At 51.6% G+C, this 12166-nt stretch overlaps 2 protein-coding genes across 4 annotated transcripts in view; both read left to right on the top strand.

The window, feature by feature from the left end:
- Nucleotides 1-1518: 1518 nt before the first annotated feature.
- Nucleotides 1519-10431, top strand: LOC102384129 (small serum protein 2-like). Of its 3 annotated transcripts, none has more exons than XM_025212797.1 (4): nucleotides 1519-1601; nucleotides 7569-7662; nucleotides 8192-8321; nucleotides 10259-10431. In XM_025212797.1, exons 2-4 carry the CDS (start codon nucleotides 7578-7580, stop codon nucleotides 10368-10370), a joined length of 327 nt encoding a protein of 108 aa, XP_025068582.1. In that variant the 5' UTR covers nucleotides 1519-1601; nucleotides 7569-7577; the 3' UTR covers nucleotides 10371-10431. The 3 variants fall into 3 exon arrangements, with proteins under 3 accessions (XP_025068582.1, XP_025068581.1, XP_006031287.3); XM_025212796.1 differs by lacking the exon at nucleotides 1519-1601 and adding an exon at nucleotides 2547-6307; XM_006031225.3 differs by lacking the exon at nucleotides 1519-1601 and having other exon boundaries at nucleotides 6314-7662.
- Nucleotides 10432-10927: 496 nt separating this feature from the next.
- The window catches only part of FER1L5 (fer-1 like family member 5), a 25119-nt gene continuing 23880 nt past the window's right edge, over nucleotides 10928-12166 (top strand). Inside the window, exon 1 of the mRNA XM_025212808.1 lies at nucleotides 10928-11012. Coding sequence (XP_025068593.1) covers nucleotides 10928-11012 — 85 coding nt within the window. The remainder of the gene's footprint in view (nucleotides 11013-12166) is intronic.

The following is a 12166-nucleotide window of genomic DNA, read 5'->3' on the forward strand; positions in this document are numbered from 1 at the left end:
CATGACGAGCATGGTCGTGGATGGGTGCAAACTGTTCAGGAAGAACAAGCAGGGGAGAAGAGGAGTTGCACTTTATGTAAAAGAGCTGTATGATTGCTCAGAGCTTCATTATGAAACACGAGATAGGCCTGTTGAAAGTCTCTGGGTTAAGGTTAGAGGGGAGAGCATCAAGGGTGATGTCCTGGTGGAGAGCATCAAGGGTGATGTCCTGGTGGGGTTATGAGGCTTTCTTCAGACAACTAGCAGAAGTTTCCAAGTCACCGGTGCTGGTTCTCATGGGGGACTTCAGTCATCCTGACATCTGCTGGGAGGGCAACACAGCAATGCACAGGCAATCCAGGAAGATTTTGGAGAGTCTCGGGGACAACTTCCTGGTGCAAGTGCTGGAGCGGCCAACTATGAGCCGTGCTCTTGACCTGCTGCTCACAAACAGGGATGATTTGGGGAATGTAGTAGTAGATGGCAACTTGGGCAACAGTGACCACGAGATTGAGTTCAGGCTTCTAAGGAAAGGAAAGATGGAGAGCAGCGGAGTAAGGACCCTGGACTTCAGAAAAACAGACTTCGACTTGCTTAGGGAACTCATGGGCAGGATACCCTGGGAAGCCAGTCTGACAGGGAGGGGAGTCCAGGAGAGCCGGCTGTACTTTAAGGAAACCTTACTGAGATTGCAGGAACAAACCATCCCGATGCACAGGAAAACTAGCAAGTACAGCAGAAAACCAGCTTGGCTTAGCAGGAGATGCTTCAGTAAACTAAATCACAAAAAGGAAGCTTATAAGAAGTGGAAACTTGAAGAAATAACTAGGGGATCATATAAGAGCATTGCTTGGACATGCAGGGATGAAGTCAGGAAGGCCAAAACACAATTGGAGCTGCAGCTAGCAAGGGATGTGAAGGGGAACAAGAAGGGTTTCTACAAGTATGTCGGTGGCAAGAGGTGATTCAGCTAAAGTGTGGGTCCCTTACTGAATGGGGGAGGCAACCTCATGACAGAGGATGCAGAAAAGGCAGAAGTGCTCAATGCCTTTTTTGCCTCTATCTTCATAGGCAAGGTCAACTCCCAGACTACTGCATTGGGCAGCACAGTTTAGAGAGGAGTTGGGCAGCCCTCAGTGGTGAAAGAACAGGTTCTGGACTAAGAAAAGCTGGATGTGTACAAGTCCATGGTGGCGGATGGGATGTACCAGAGGGTGCTGAGGGAGTTGGGTGATGTGATTGCACAGCCACTGCCCATCATCTTTGAAAACTCAAGGTGATCAGGAGAGGTCCTGGATGATTGAAAAAGGGCAAACAGAGTGCCCATATTTAAGAAAGGGGAAAAGGAGGATCCAGGGAACTACAGACCAGTCAGCTTCACCTCAGTCCCTGGAAAAATCATGGAGCAGATTCTCAAAGGAATCCATTTCTAAGCACTTGGAGGAGAAAACAGTGATTAGGAACAGTCAGCATGGATTCACCAGGGGCAAGTCATGCCTGACCAACCTGACTGCCTTCTATGACGAGATGACTGGCTCTGTGGATGCAGGGAGACCAGTGGATGTGGTGCACCTTGATTTTTAGCAAGGCTTTTGTTACGACCTTCCTCAGCATTCTCGCAGGTAAGCTAAGGAAGTATAGGCTGGATGAATGGACTGTAGGCCTTGGGTTCAGAGAGTAGTAATCAATGGCTCGATGTCTAGTTGGCAGCCGGTATCAAGTGGAGTGCCCCAGGGGTCAGTCCTGGGGCCAGTTTTGTTCAATGTCTTCATCGATGACCTGGAAGATGGCATAAAGCGCACCCTCAGCAAGTTTGCACATGACTCCAAGCTGTGGGGAGTAGTAGACACACGAGGGTAGGGCTAGGATTCAGAGTGACCTAGAAAAATCGGAGAATTGGGCCAAAAGAAATCTCATGAGGTTCAGCACGGACAAATGCAAAGTCCTGCACTTAGGATGGAACGGTGCCATGCACCAGTACAGGCTGGGGCTAACTGGCTGGGCAGCAGCACTGCAGAAAAAGCCCTGGGGGTGACAGTGGGCAATAAGCTGAATACGAGCCAGCAGTGTGCCCTTGCTGCCAAGGGCATACTGGGCTGCGTTGGTAGGAGTGTTGCCAGTAGATCAAGGGAAGTTATTACTCCCCTTTATTCACCACTGGTGAGGCCACGTTGGGAGTACTGTGTTCAGTTTTGGGCTCCCTGCTACAGAAAGGATGGGGACAAATTGGAGAGAGTCCAGCAGAGGGTGACAACAATGGTGATGGGGTTGGGGGACATGACTTGCAAGGAAAGACTGGGGGAACTGGGCTTATTTAGTCTAGAGAAGAGGAGACTGACAAGGGACTTAATAGCAGCCCTCAACTCCCTGAAGGGGGGTTCAAAAGAGGATGGAGCTAGACTGTTCTCAGTGGTGACAGATGACAGAACAAGGAGCAATGGTCTCAAGTTGCAGCAAAGGAAGTTTAAGTAGATATTAGGAAGAATTTTCTCACTAGGAGGGTAGTAAAACACTGGAGCAGGTTACCCAGAGAGGTGGGGAACCTCCATCCTTGGAGGTTTTCAAAACCCAGCTAGACAAAGCTTTAGCTGGGATGATCTAGTTGGGGCTGGTCCTGCTTTGAGCAGGGGGTTGGACTAGATGTGACCTCCTGAGGTCCCTTCCAACCCTTATTTTAGATGATTGTATGGAGTTCACCCAGGAGACATGGGACAATGGTAGGGGTCTAGAAGAGGGTAGATCCCCCCAGCCCCACACCATGCTGTTCTGAGGCATGCAGAATGTTTTTTTTTGTAATACCTGCTTGCTGTCACTTGTGATGCACTAGTATCTGAGGTCTGTGTCCTGGGTGGTGGTTGCTACCCATCTTCCAGTGTCCAAAGGCAACTCAGAAAAAACAACTCAGATTCATGTTTGGTGGTGAAAGCTCAGACAGGTTTATTGTCCTTGGACAGTCCAGCAGCTTGTATGATGAACAGTCAGTCCAATACAGTGATGCTTGTCCTTGACAGGTGGAGACACCTTATGTGATTCACACTCCCCTCAGCTTCTGTACAAGGGACAGGTCTCCCAACCTCTGTATTGATGCTGGCATGCCCCCTGTCTTCTCTCTCTGATGTGCATCTCAAATTGTTTCACTTGCCATGTCTCCACATCTACATTTTGGCTCTTGTGATCTGTCTCATTGCAGAGTTCTTTTTACATTCACCCTCCAGTTTTTCAGCTGCTGTGTTGTCCTCCCTGCTTTGAATCAGCATATTTTTGCTCATTAGTGTTTTCATTTTTTTCTTGCTTATCTGGTCATCCAGCGGTCATGAGGCCCCTTTCTCCCACACTGTAGTTTGCTATAGCTTGGCATAACTGGCCTACCACAACTGGAATGCCTATACCTGCTATTTGTCTCATTTCAGCCCAAGCTCTTTTACAAAGACTGGCTACATAGGGCAGAACCATCAGAAGCACAGATGCAGGATGGGGAATGACAGTCTGGGCTGCAGCCAGAGCATGGGGGTTATAGTGGACCTTGCCTTGAACATGGAGTCAGCCATGAGCTCCTGTTGCAAAAGAAAAACCAGTAGCAGACTGGGCTGGATGAACAAGTCTGTTGCCTATGAGTCAAGTGGTTCTGCTCTATTCAGCACTGGGGAGGCCTCCCTTGGAGTCCTGTGACCAGTTTCACACCTTGCACTTCAAGAAGGAGGTGGACCTATGGGAATAAGTCCAGGGGAGTGCGACCAAAATGGTGAAAGACCTGCAGAGCAGGAATTATGCTTGGAAGACCTGTGAGAGTCCAGAGAAGAGAGAACCTGAAGTGGGGTTTGATGACGGTCTTCAAACGCCTAAGAACATAAGAACTGCCGTGTACTTCATCAGACCTTAGGTCCATCTTGTCCTGGCATCTGTGTCACATACAGCAGAGGGTAGATGCTGAAATGGAGAGTGAGCTGGGTCTGAGCAGTGTTTTTCCCCCACAGCTGCCTGTGCCCTGCCATGGGTCTGAGTAGGGATTTTCCTCCTGTTCCTCTTTCTTGCAGCCTCCGTCACTTGAGATCTAGGAAGTTCTGATTCAGAGGCCATATCCTTAACTCCCACATGCTCCTGATGCTCCTTTTCTCCAAGAATGTATCCCATCCCTTTGTGAATCTGGCTGAACTCTCAGCTTCCACTACATTTGGGACAAGTTCCACCCCTTAATGCTGTGCTGGGTGGCAAAGAACTGCCTTGTGTTTGCTTTAAACTTAACGACTTACTGGTTTCATGTCATGACCCCCTGTTCTTGTAGGTGAAAGATGGTCAATAATAAATCCCTACTGTCTTTCTCTTCGCCATTTAGTATTTCAAAAACCCTTCTCGTGTCCCCCCTCAAGCATCTCCTTTCTACACTGAACAGCTTTGGTTTTGTTAGTTTTTTCTCATATGGAAGCCCCTCTACACTGCTAATCATCTTTGTTGCCTATCTCTGCACCTTCTCTAGTTCTATCTCCTTTAGGAGGTGCAGGGACCAGAGCTGGGCATGGTCTTCAAGGTGTCGCTGCCCCAGGGATTTATAAAAGGGCATCAGGATACTGTCTGCTTTGTTCACAGTCCCCTTCTTCATCATCCCTAACATGTTGTTTGCCTTTGTGGCAGCTGCTCTGAAAGATGCTTATAAAGAGGACAGAAATGGACTGTTCTTGGTGGCTGCAGGGACCAGGGATAGGAGTCATGGATTGAAAGAGCAACAAGGGACATTAAGCTGGGAGATTAGGAAGAACTTCTTGGCTGTGAGGCTGGTCCAATGTTGGAACAAGCTGCCTAACGAGGTGTGGACTCTCCCTCTTTGGGAGTCTTTAAAAGCAGGTTGGACAGACTCTTGGCTGAGATGTTTTGCCATGGAGCTAATCCTACCATGAGTTGAGGCTTAGACTAGATAGGACCTCTGGAGTTCTCTGCCAGCCCTGTATTGTTGTGACCTTTTGGGTCTGTCCTTGTCTATAATCCAGTTAGCAGCAGAGCTGGAAGTTGAGCTCTGGGGCCCTTCACAGCTCCAGACAGTAAACCATCACTCTGGGCCTGCCATTGCCTTCCCTTCTCTGAGCAACGTGTCACTTCTTGGCTACAGCAGAGACGTGGGGCTGTGTGGTGAAGCTGTTCTAGGCACACAGGCTTCTCCAGAAGTCCCCTCCCTCACTGCCTGTGGCCTAGCCCTTTCCCATCTCCAGGGTCAGTGTTTGAGAGGCCTCTTCCCAGCAACCAGATCCCAACCTGCACCTGAGGCAGCGATTCCCTGGCAGGTGCAGCAGAGGGATCGGAAACATAGAGCCTTGTGAACACAGAAGGGATTTATGCTAACCATTGACATTGGGTATGAAGCAGGGGTTCCACCAGCCACTGCTGAAGGGCCTGGTAGTGTAGCCAGGATGCTGTGGCTCTCCGATCAGGGATGCTGCCCACGGAAGCTTGCAGAGAAGGGCCCAAACTGAAGGAATTGAAGCAAGGGTTTAATTTTGGAGATCACTTCAGACACTGCCTTCTCCCAGTCACCCTCCACTCCTTCTGCAGCCTGTCTAGACTTTGAGATCTGTAGGGTAGTGGTTGTGAAGGCTGTTCACGGTATCACAGGTCCTGAATCTCAGAGCAGGCAGACGGGCAAGGCCTTCAGGGGGTCATATTTAGTCCAGCCCAGTCAGTCCAGCTGCTATCTAGTCATGGGCTTCTGGAGAGGCCAGGTGTGCTAGCAGATGAGCCCTGGGTCCCAGCTGAGGCGCACAATGTGAGCTCAGGGTGGCACACCAGATCCTGTACCTCCCTTATTTGCTGCTCACACATACCCTGGGTGGGGATTTTGGCAGCAGGTGTATGTGGCAGGTGGGGAATAGGGCTGTGGAAACATTGCCTATCAAAACTCCCTATGTGGCTTTCAGGCCCAAATAATTGCTCACCCCTGGCCTACCTGCTCATAGACACCAGAGCCTCCCGGCATCCCCACCACGCCTGGAATTTGTACAAGGGATTGTCGGAGCCTTTTCTTTGGGCCCAGCCCCATCCTGTAGCTTCATGAGAAGATCCTGTTGAGCAGTGGGCCCAGCCTGATCAGCAAATACACGGGTGGGTGCAGCAGTGCAGCCAGCAGAGAGTAAATACAGACACCACGGAAACACGGCCCTCTTCCAGAAGGGGCTTGGGCACATCTGCTCACCCCCACATGGCCGGGAAAGGGACAGGGTCTTGTCCCTCCTCCTGCCTGCACATTTTATAAATCAAGGCTGCCTTTGCTTCGCCAACATCCTGAGGGAACCCAGAGCTTTCGTCTGCCAATGCCATTGCTGGACACTAGAAAGCCAAGATGGTGAGTGGCACCTCCTGCTTTCTGCCCCTTCTACCTCTGTCTCTTCCTTTCTCCTGTGCTCGCTGTGCTCCTGGGAAGTTGTCTCCGAGCCAGCATGTGCAGCTGATCTACCTCAACTGACAAACTGTTGAGGATTTACCTCCATGTCCCCAGGCTCTGAGATGAGCAAAGAGCTTTGGGGACAGCAGAGTTCAGTTCTAATGGGATATGCCTATGTGACCCCCTGCAAATGGACAGTGAGGGCTTGTGTGCCATTTGGCATCTTCCCCCCCTACCCAGGCAACCAGCCAGTTAACAAGTCTTCTCTGTGTAGGTTGAGTGAGCTTGGGTAAGAGTTTGGTCAGTGCTCCCATAACCAGTGATTCTCAGCCGTGAGATCCTTTGAAGGTTGCTTCATTAGGAGCACTGTTGGGAGTGCCAGCCCTTCCACGTGATTCAGAGAAACCCAGAAATTTCCCATGGGAATCCAAAGGGTCCAAACCTCCTACCTTGCCCTGGGCATGCTGAGGTCTTTGCCCCAGAATAATTGCTCTTGGCCAGGGGTGCGGGATTGGGTCCTGGGCGTCTAGTAGTGTCCCTGCCCAGCCCTGCATTCTGGGATCAGGCACCCATTTAGCATACAGGACCTGGGGGTCCCCACGGGTCCAGAAATTTAGCAGTGGGGGCTGTGGTGGGATTTTCCATAGTCAAGAAAAAAGTGAAAGCAAAGAGTTGGGATTTTGTGAGGGGATCCTGAAGCCCAGTGAGGCTGAGACCTGCTGCCGTAGACAACATACATAATACTTCTGGCCCAGCAGATCCAATCCAGCCCGGCTTTGGAATGACCCAAAGCCCTTAACGACCCTGGGACACTGAGTCTCCCCTGGGGGTAGGTGCCCATGTTGCAAATGCTAAACCTTCTGGGATCAGGGCGAGTTCAAAGGGCTTCCTTGTTGGTAGAGAGGTTGTGATGGGAAGGGATGGTAGATCCTGGAGTCAAGCCGAAGGAAGACCCTTCCAGTCCAGAGTGGAAGCAAGCAAGGAACGGGGCATGGGGCAGCTTGCCTGGTATCCACTCAGGCTATGGTTAGGGGTTTGCATTCTCAGCACTCAACTTGGCATATTTAAAGTGGTGGCAGGGCTCTGGGAAGGCACGATGCCCAGGGAAACTGGAAAACCCCAGGAGGATGGGGCTGGTTTGCCCTCTTCCGTGGAAATAGCTCAAGGGTCTGGCAGAGAGCTTTGGAGACCTTCTGAGCTGTCTTCATGCCTCCTCTTGCAGAAGATCCTGATGATCCTGAGTGTGCTCTGTACCATGCTGACTCTCATCCATGCCGTCTGCTTCATAATCAAGAATGAACTGGAGATCAACACAGGTAAAGCTGTGGGCATCTGCTCTGGGAAACAGTCCCTGTCCCAGTCGGATCCTGGGGTTATCTGATGGCTTTGTTGTCCAATCCCCACACCACTTACCTGGGGCTGGGGGGTGCTGGACATACCCCAACGGGTGGCAGGACCTGCCTATGCCCCACGTCACAGGGGGGAGAACTTGTGGGTCTGAGCTGGAAGGAGCTGGCCCCATCTGTTGCTGTGCTGTCTCCTTGCCCTTTTTTCCCTGCCCCATTGGTTGCTCTGCTCTCTGCCCCTTGCCCTGTGCCTCCTTCCCCATCTCCCATTGCATTCCTTGCTCCCTTCCTAATCTGCCATGTGCTACATGCAGAGGCCACCTATGCTGCATGCACCACACATAGTGTGGACTGGCCCGATAGCTTTGTGCTACACACTGAGATCTTGGTAGCATGATGAACATGAGTGCTGCCTGGCTAAGAGCAGAATACGGACGTCGAAAGCAAGTGGCACTGGACATGGCCATATGGCCTACACATGTCCCCCATTGTTTTCTAGATGGACTCCTGGTTCCCCAGAAGTGCCTGGACCCATTTGACAAGAGTGAGCATGCCATCAGGACCTCATGGAACTCCAGCTTGTGCATGAGGTGTAAATGCTATGGGGCCACCGTATCTTGCTGCACCAGGTAAGTGTCTGGGGTCCACGTGCCCCTTGGGAATAGCTCTATGGGCCTCTGGAAAGGGCAGGAGCTGCATATAGTGTCCCATGGTCTGCATCCAAGTGTCACAGCTGGCCTTGACTTACTGGCCTGTGCCATGGGCACTTAGAAGGACATCATCAGGAGAGAGAGGTCATGGCATGAAGAGATCCCAATTTGGAATCAAGCAAAGACCCTTCCAGTCCAGGGTAGAAACAAGCAGGGAAGGCAGTGTGGGGCAGCTTGCCTGGTACCCACTCAGGCTATGGCTAGAGGGTCACACTCTCAGTGCTCAGCTCAGCCCATTTTAAGTGGAGACAGAGCTCTAGGAAGGGCATGATGCCCAAAGCGGCTACGGGGAACCCTGGGAGAATGAGCTGGTTTGCTGTCTTCCAGGAGGATGGCACAACAGATCTGTTCAAAGCTCTGGCAGAAATGGGCCCACAACTTTGCCCTGAGGGATGAGTAGGAGTCAGCTAAATGGTCCATCTCACCTGGTATCCAGCCTCTGATGGTAGCTGGAACAGACGCTTCAGAGGGAGCGCATATGAAGGGTGTGGATCTGGACATATCCCTATCTATGTGTGGTCTGTCTTGGCTGATTAGCTGACAGCAGTTGGTATCAGAGGCTTTAAAGCCATGGTTCTCACTCTTGGTAGACTTGGGGCTCCACCTCATTAAATTCAACCTCCCAGCACTCAGTAATTAGAGGCAAACTCCCAACTCCTCCTGAGGGCAAATAGCTGCTAAATGAGGTGTCATTGGTGAGAGATGGGTGAACCCCTTCCCGTCCCTACACATTCAAGGCTTTGGATCCTCACTTGCAGTATGACCCTGGGGCTCTTGCTGGTGACCTGTCGCAGCTCCTGCATGGCTGGGGTTTCAAGGCCCCCTCTCCCCCTCCAGCATAAAAGCTATCGGATACACCTCTGGGGAGGTGAGGTCAGAGCTGGAGGGCTGGGCTTGCGGTCAGCCCACTTTTAAAAGGTTGGCCAGCGCTGGCCTACACAGGGGGCCGGAAAGCCAACAAAAAGGAGCTGTTTGATGGGCATTGAAAAGGAAGGTGCAGGTGGTTGGGTGCATCCTCACATAGAACACAACACACATTTTTCTCCCATTAAAGAGAAACAAGAAGCCTTACTAATATGCCAAGGGACTGGCACTACGTTATTTGGCTTGAGATTGCTGCAGAAACATGCACAACTATTGGAAGGTGCACTCATTTGCTAGAGAGAGTACATGTAAAGTTTTTAAAAAACACAAGCAACTAGGCAAAAAATAGTCAAAGGCTATTCAATCATTCATCCTGGAGTCATTATAGTTAAACGTTCATCTCTTATTCAGGTCTATAAAAGAAAATCTAACCTTTTTGAGAGTCTTGACAGTACCTGTTACTTTACTGTCAGTCATTTCTACATCTGAGTTAATATGATGGCACTGGAGTAAAGGTTTTTAGCTAGAGAAAGTCTGCAGAGCTCAGAAAGAGAAGGGATGTGACCAAGGATGGCCAACAGGCAGCAATGGTGGCAGAAGAAATGATAGTTTGAAGAGTGAAATGACAAGACCATTAAAAAGGAGAGAGGGGCATGAACACCTGTGGAGTAGAGAGAGATTAACAGGAATCAGTGAGAAGATGCTGAGCCAGGAAGGCAGTTGACTCTCAGCGCTGCTTGGATAGAAATACCGCTGCTCCTCCCAGGCAGCTGGCTTTAAACTTTAAACAACTGCACCCCCCTCCTCCTGGATCTGCCCTGGATAAGGCCTGCTCTGAGTGTGCTTCTTCCTGCAACCAGGTAGAGTCTCTCTAGACTCGGGGGGAGAGGAGGCATCTCCTGGAGGGTTGGTCTTTAGCTTGACCATGTTATGAGGCTCCTGGTCTAACAATGAGCCTTTGTTCCCTGGTCTCCCCTCTTGCTCCTTTTCAGGTACAGCAGCAGCATCTCAACCCCCCCTGGTTGTGAAGCAACACTGGATGAGCAGCTGTGCGAGTACAAGATCCACAGAATCAATGACCCGGAGGCTCCCTGCGAAGTGTGAATGAAAGAACCTATCTGAGTGGCTTTCCTCCAGGGGAGACCCAATAAATCCCACATTTGCTCTGCAGAGCCTGCCAGGGTCTTGGCTTTTCCTTGTGTGAATGCTGGTCACCTCCCAGCTCCCCTGGGTCAGGGTCGGGTGCAATATCTGGTGCTGGGTCAGGGCTGACTGTAGTTTTGCTAAGAGGTTGGACAGTGGAGTTGGAGAGGATGGGCTGGATAGGGCTGATCCTGCTTCAGGCAGGGGTTGGACTGGATGTGATCTCTGGAGGACCTTCTGGCAAAGGACCTAGCTTCTGGGCTACGTTTGCCCCCATGAAACAAAGCCCCATCCAAACAGAATCACCAAGCAGCCTCCTTTTCCCTACTGTGATATCACTTCCTGTTTGTTCTACATCAGCAGCTCTGCTTGTGATGTCATGCCTCCTTACATCTGAATTCCTGGAGATGAGTGTTGAACTGCCCGCTGGGCAACATAGAGCAGAGGGGTCACGGGGAAGGTGACTGGGGGCACAAGCTCTGGTCTGGCTGCTGGGGCCTCACAGTACCAGCCGCAAAATGTTGCACCTCGTTGTTGTCTCCGCCTGTCTCCCACCACCAATGTTTGCTGGTCTCGACCTGTTTGCGACAGCTGCCTTCAGAGGTAGCTGCACCTGGCATGGCTGGTCACAGGGGATGGGTTACAGGCACCCCTCAGCCCTTCTCAGGGGTGTCACATCCCGGGTCCTAGCTAGAAGATCTTGCTAGAGGGTTCAGACTGATGCTGTGTTGGGGTCAGGAAGGTATGGGTCAGATAGGCATGGACTGTAAGAATAGCATGGTAGTGGAATAGATGCCCAGGGAACGGGTGGCCTCTCCATCCCTGGAGGTGTTCAAGGAGAGGTTGGACAGGCAGAGGTCTGGGATGATATAGGTGTAGCGATGCCTGTGCTTTGCTATGGGGCTTTCCCAGGATTTCCTGGTTGCCGCCTGGGTCTGACTGGGAATTAGCAGCCCTCCCCCATGGCTGCCCGTCTTGCTGCTACATGTGTAAGGGGATTTAAGCCTTCCTCAGAGGCACTGGGTGCTGGATGCAGCCCAGGCTGGGAATGGCAACTGGTCTGTGCTAGTGTTCTTGCTGGGCCTCCAGCCAGGAGGGCCCTGCCTAGAGGGTCTTGCCCCTCTGCTCAGGCTCAGTCTGACACTGCATTGGCGGCAGGAAGGAATTTCCCTCCCTGGTCAGACTGCTATGGACTGGGTGGGGTTTGCCTTCCTCTGTAGCAGGGAGCACGGGGCTCTGCTTGGGATCTCTTGAGTGTCTATTGACCTTTTACAGCAGCAAGACACTGACTGCTGTAATCTCCCTGCTTTCCCTGTCGCAGATTCAGAAGTAATGTCTTTTGTGGTGTCAGGGTGACAGTAGCAGTAGCTTTGCTAAGAAGTTGTACAGTGGGTTTCTCTAGGTTGGTTTGGACAGAGCCAATCCTGCCTCGGGCAGGGGTTGGACTAGATGTGACCTCTGGAGCCCACTTCCAGCCCCACTTCTCTGCGCTTCTATGGTTTTCTCTCCCTCTGCAGAGGGGTCACAGCCTCTGCTTGGGGTCTCAGTGCATCAGACCCCCTGGCAGCAGCAGGGCACGGCCAGCCTTCGTCCCCCCAGCATCACCTGGGGCAGGGCTGGGGCTCTCGGCGTCTCTGAGCCTGGTCACTGGGCATGGGGCTGTTATGTGGTATGAGGAACAGGCTAGGGCAGGATGTGTCTGGGAGAGTTTGGATAGGGCTGGCCTTCCTTGCGGCACAGCCACAACTGGCCTCCTC

This window comes from Alligator sinensis, unplaced genomic scaffold (genome assembly GCF_000455745.1).
Source record: "Alligator sinensis unplaced genomic scaffold, ASM45574v1 scaffold453_1, whole genome shotgun sequence".
NCBI lineage: Eukaryota > Metazoa > Chordata > Crocodylia > Alligatoridae > Alligator > Alligator sinensis.